At 56.2% G+C, this 5716-nt stretch overlaps 1 protein-coding gene and 1 pseudogene across 1 annotated transcript; both read left to right on the top strand.

Annotated features, from left to right (window-relative positions):
- Positions 1-288: 288 nt before the first annotated feature.
- NKX2-8 (NK2 homeobox 8) lies at positions 289-2885 on the top strand. Its single transcript, XM_025392761.1, has 2 exons — positions 289-669; positions 1433-2885. Exons 1-2 carry the CDS (start codon positions 513-515, stop codon positions 1984-1986), a joined length of 711 nt encoding a protein of 236 aa, XP_025248546.1. The 5' UTR covers positions 289-512; the 3' UTR covers positions 1987-2885.
- A 1890-nt stretch (positions 2886-4775) lies between these two features.
- LOC112628382 lies at positions 4776-5411 on the top strand (annotated as a pseudogene).
- The last annotated feature ends 305 nt before the right edge of the window (positions 5412-5716 follow it).

Raw genomic sequence — 5716 nt, 5'->3', positions numbered from 1 at the left:
CCACCCTTCCCGGCACTCCCGCGGGGCCTGGCCTCAAGTCAGCCCAGGAGGAGGAGGAGGAAGCCGGGGCTGGGTCAGGCGGGTGGTGGCCACCGCTCGCCACCCAAGATGTTATTCACTGGTAACAATCCCCATTATCTGTTCCCATTTTGGGCTAATCAGACAGAATCGCTAATGCCGAAGGCTGCTTCCTGCAGCCTCTGGGAGGTAACTGGGCGCCGAGGGGCGGGGTGCGGGGTGGGACGGGGGCGGAGGTGGCACCTTCCGGGCTCGCCCCGGCTCTGGTCCAGTGCTCATTCAGGTACTTAACACCCTGGAGACCCGGACCTCGGCTTTCAAAGCGGCCCGGGTGGGAAGAGCTGTTTATATAAACAGAGATTCCGCTGTAAATGCGCTAATATTCCGCTGCCAGCGCATGGCGAGCGCCTCCCACGCCCATCCGTAGGAGCGGCGTCTCTGCCGCCCCTCGGTTCCCAGCCTGCCCTGCCCCCGCCTCCTTCCCCTCCTCGGCCATGGCCACCTCTGGACGCCTGAGCTTCACCGTGCGCAGCCTTCTAGATTTACCCGAGCAGGACGCGCAAAACCTGCCGAGGCGGGAGCCAGAACCACGCGCCCCGCAGCCCGACCCCTGCGCGGCCTGGTTGGATTCGGAGCGCGGCCACTACCCCTGTGAGTGCGTGGTGGACGGCGGTGCGGGGTGGGAGGTAGGAGGCGTGGGGCAGCAGAATCAAGGGCCCGGCCCACGCGGGGCCGGAAAGCCGAAATCCCAGCCCAGGTCTGAATTTCCTCAGTCTTGGAAACGGAAGCCCTATCCTCGAACCCCTAACGCATTCGTCCCAGTCGGCACATCCTAAGAGCAGATCCCTGCCTGGCACTAGTGCCCCGAGATTTGGGGTGTCTGTGTCTGGCGATTTCTAGGGGTCGGAATAATTGAATATTTAAAACACGCCGCCCCCTGCCGCCCCCCGCCCCGCTCCCGCTCCCATGCCCGAAAACACGGCCACGATCTCCAGGCCTCCGTCTGGGATTGCCAGTGTTGGCGAGTTTACCCCCACCCCCTTCCCACTCAGGGCTCCGCAAACCTCGGCACACTGCAGTGCAGTCGACCTGGAGGAGGCCCGCGCTGGTGACCCAGCTTGTGATAAACAGGTCGGCCAGCGCAACTACCGGTGCGGACGTGTTAAGAGGGCCCCGGGGTGGGTTTCTTCGGGGCACGATCTCAGGCCCGCTGATGACTGCTGTGGTATGAATGAGGTCACCGCATTCGGAGAGGTGGATGTCCAGCTGTGGACTCAGGAAACGTCCTCATCCCGAAAGTCTCGTGCTAGTGGGCGTGCCCTCCAGCCGGTGCCTCCACGCTCTCGCCAGAAGGGCAGCAGGCCCTCGGAGGGTCCGGCATCTCACCCACCCGTGTCTCCTTTGCCGTCCCTAGCCTCGGACGAGAGCAGCCTGGAGACCAGCCCGCCAGACTCGTCGCAGCGGCCGTCCGTTATGCCCGCGTCTCCGGGCTCGGACGCCGAGAAAAGGAAGAAGCGGCGGGTGCTATTCTCCAAGGCGCAGACGCTGGAGTTGGAGCGGCGCTTCCGGCAGCAGCGGTACCTGTCTGCGCCCGAGCGCGAGCAGCTGGCTAGTGTGCTGCGCCTCACGCCCACGCAGGTCAAGATCTGGTTCCAGAACCATCGCTACAAGCTGAAGCGCGCGCGCGCGCCGGGGGCCGCGGAGTCGCCCGACCTGGCAGCATCCGCCGAGCTGCACGCTGCGCCAGGCCTGCTGCGTCGCGTGGTGGTGCCGGTGCTTGTTCGCGACGGGCAGCCGTGCGGCGGCGGCGAGGCTGGCACTGCCGCGGCCCAGGACAAGTGCGGCGCTCCTCCAGCCGCCGCCTGCCCTCTGCCGGGCTACCCTGCCTTTGGTCCCGGTTCGGCGCTTGGCCTCTTTCCAGCCTACCAGCACTTAGCGCCCCCCGCCCTGGTCTCCTGGAACTGGTGAGGCCGCTGGGGGGGGCACCTGGGGCTACCCTGGACTTTGGAGCGCGCTCTGCGGTTGGAGCAGGGCCAGAGCCGAACACCTGGAACTCTCTCCGGCCGCCTCTCGGCAGCCCCATCTCCTTGGGCGCCTGGGTCCCCTGGCGCGCCCTCACCAGCCATCGCGCAAGCACACACGGGGGACGTGTGCCAGAGCCCCCTCCCTCACCTTCCCTCCACCGCCAGCCCCAGAGTTAGATTTTATGCTTGGGCCTTATTTGTATATTTTAAATAGCGATTTGTATGGGAAGCAAGTTATTTTTTAAAAAATAGAGTATTTTTCCTCGTAGTTAGAGAATAAAATGCGTAGGGTTGGGTCCCCTGCGCGCCTGCCGGGAACGTAGGCGGGAGCCGTGCCCTCCAGACCAGTGTTCGCATCGCTCGCTCGCCCCTTGACTGGCTAAGTGGGGCCCAGTCCCAGTTGGATCGAAGCGCGGATTGCAGTCCCCACACGGCTTTAAGGAAGATACCTGGGGGATGGAGGGGTGGTGGTGTCAGGGTTGGGCGCGGGAAGAAAAAGGAGAGGAGGAAGCTGAGGCAACTTTGGGATTCTTGTCAGCGGAAGGCGTCTCTGGCGTCTCTGGCCCCAGAGTGACTCCGAGGCTCCGCTGGGCTCCCAGAGCTGCTGGTGTTTCAAATACCGAAAAGTCAACCCTGCGGACCACGACAGGGCAAAAGGAGTTTCTCCAGAGATGAACCGGCTAGGCCAGACGCCGGGCGCGCTGCACCGGAACAGCCCAGGCCTGGCCGCAAGCTGTTTCCAGAGTGCAGGGGCCAAGTGCTCCAGGACCCTTTGAAAAGTGCCTGGGGACCTGAAGAGCACCGGGGAACTTGTAACCCCTAGTTAAGCCTGCAAGTGCCTAATGTAGCTGTGATTTCCTGTCTCCTCATGGCGCAGACCAGGATCCGCTGGTCGGCCTCACTTCACCCCCCTTCAGCCCCGCCAGTGCACACTAGCACCCCGTGGGTTTGTAACTGCCCCCCTAGGGCCTCCTGTGCAAGCAGTCACTTTCTCACAGAAGCGACGACCTCGCTCCCAGGCACTCACTGCTGGGAGATGCGCCAGAGGAGAGCAGTTGGGGCATCAAGTGCGGGGAAGGGAGCCAAGGGCCCTTATGAAGTCTGTAAGGAGGAGGCATGGGCCTGTTAGGGGCTCTAGCTTTCTTGTCCAAGGAAGAAGAAGGGGAGGATGAAGGGTGGCTGAGGCAGTGTTATCACCTGGGATTTTGGGGGGTGGAGAAAGAGAGGAGGAAAGAGGGGGAAGGGAGTGGGGTGTTTGGGGCTCAGCTGCCGGCCACCTTGCCTTCCATATGGATGCGGTTATCTTAGAAGAATCTCGATCCTTAAACCTCTTTTTGTCTTGGGAACTGAAAAGGGCATTGTCAGGCCTGAAAAGGACCTAGACAAAATCCGCACTGTTTGGATTCAGGACTCTGTTTAATCAGTCCCTAGTGACAATGTAGTGGGTGTTAGCCAGGACAATAGTATCTTTTTAAACCTTGTGGCCTTCAGGAAGACAAAGGGCTTGAATTTTATGGGCTTACAACTTCAATTAGAACAGTGCCAGTGTGCATGGGAGATTATCAAATTTGTATCATAAAACCCCTTTCTAATAAATGATTGTTGGGGAGGGAGCCTGAACATTGTAAGACAGATATTAGGACCTGCCAGGGGGCTTCCCAGTTAGCTCCAGCACAGCAGATGTGAAAGAAAAGGAGGTAATGATTTCTGAAGAAGGCTGGTGTTGGGACTGGCCTCTGGTCAGCTGGCTAGGTGCTGGGATCTTCCATGCTCTTCCTGCATAGTGGTATTTTCTCCAAGAAGTGGGGTAAACATTGGTAGCTTGTTTTCTACTATTGGTGGTGACAAAGACCACCAGAATATTCTTAGGGAGAAACTGAAAAATCACTACCTGTCCAATTCCTTGACTTTTCCTAGAGCTCCAGAGAAAGTAGGTCTTGGAGTGTGCAGTGGAGAAGGCCTATTACATAGGAGGCCCGCAGGACAAAGGGATTTAGACTGTGGAGAAGGCCTCTTTCCAGGAGGCTCTTTGGGAGAGCACAGCTTTAGTCAAATTCATCCTGGTCCTAAATGGTCAGCAGAGGTCTAACCAAGAAGCCACATTCAGCTGCTTGCCAGTGGGGTGGTCAGAGCCCCAGCAAGATGCCCACCCAGGAGCCAGCTTGCTTGCTGGGCAAGAGGAGGACAGCAGTTTCCTGTGACAGAAGCACTGGCAGCCATAAGGTATAAACTGTGGCCCATTTCCTTTCTCTCCTTTTCCTTTAGGCTGATAAGGTCCTTCCTTTGAAGAGGAAAAAACCTTAGGGGAAAGTTTAAATAGCACTCTGATCACCAGCAATCCGTTTCAGAGACCTAGGCTGTCCGATTTTTGGGGGATTTTTTTTTTTTCTGTTCACGAGATAAGCTGGAAAAGATAAATGTCAATCCACTTTGTGGTCTAAAGATCAATCCTTACAATTTCTGACAAAAGCTGAACCCAAGGCCTCTCTACCAGCCACTGTGAGAACAATTACGATCTCCCATCTGGATGAAAGTACTTCAACCTGTCACCCACCACCAACATCACAAGGCAGACTCACACTCAGCAAACCTTTATTGAAACTTGCTGTGTTGCAGGTATTTTTTAAGGTACTTTCACAGTTGATCTCACAGAAACCTTACACTGTATACATAATACCCCCATTTTATAGATAAGAAACTGCGGCTTGGGGAGCTGCGGCTTAAGGTGCAGACATGGCCAAGTCCAGGAACCACACCACACACAACCAGTCCTGAAAATGGCACAGAAATGGTATCAAGAAACCCCGATCACAAAGATACAAATCTCTTAAGGGGATGGACCCTAAGTTCCTGAGGAACATGCGCTTTGCCAAGAAGCGCAACAAGAAGGGCCTAAAGAAGATGCAGGCCAACAATGCCACGGCTGTGAGTGTATGTGCCGAGGCTATCAAGGCCCTCGTAGAGCCCAAGGAGGTTAACCCCAAGATCCCAAAGGGTGTCATCCGCAAGCTTGAATGACTTGCCTACATTGCCCACCCCAAGCTTGGGAAGCATGCCTGTGCTCGCATTGCCAAGGCACTCAAGCTGTGTCAGCCAAAGGCCAAGGCAAAGGATCAAACCAAGATCCAGGCTGCAGCTCCTGCTTCAGTTCCAGCTCAGGCTCCCAAAGGTGCCCAGGCCCCTACAAAGGCTTTAGATATCTCTGTCTGCCAGCGTGAGGACAGAAGGACTGGTGTGACACACCCCTCCTCCCGGGCTGCCGTCTGCATGGGGCTGCGGTCCTCCTGTGCTATTTGTACAAATAAAACTGAGGCAGGAAAAAAAAGAAGGAAAGAAAGAAAGAAAATGAGGCTCAATGGGTGGAGCTAAGTGGCTTGCCCAAAGCAGTTATAAACCTCAAGGAATGTTACCGTTGTTGTCCTCAGCTTAACCCATATTTAGTCACCCTACAAGCTGCCCTTGAGAACAATTATAATCTGGAGGTAATTATTATATATATATAATATATATAATCACACACACACACATATACACACACAGAGACACACACACACATACATATATATCTCTCTCTCACACAACCCTTATAAGCTCTCTTATGGATAGTCTGAAAGGATGAGAAAACACACTTAAAAGTACTAAAAGTACTAGTCCTCTACACAGCTCAGGACCAC

The sequence above is a fragment of the Theropithecus gelada genome, chromosome 7b, assembly GCF_003255815.1.
Source record: "Theropithecus gelada isolate Dixy chromosome 7b, Tgel_1.0, whole genome shotgun sequence".
Taxonomy (NCBI): domain Eukaryota; kingdom Metazoa; phylum Chordata; class Mammalia; order Primates; family Cercopithecidae; genus Theropithecus; species Theropithecus gelada.
The sequence above is the reverse complement of the archived record's forward strand: the minus strand, read 5'-3'. Positions and strand labels throughout refer to the sequence as shown.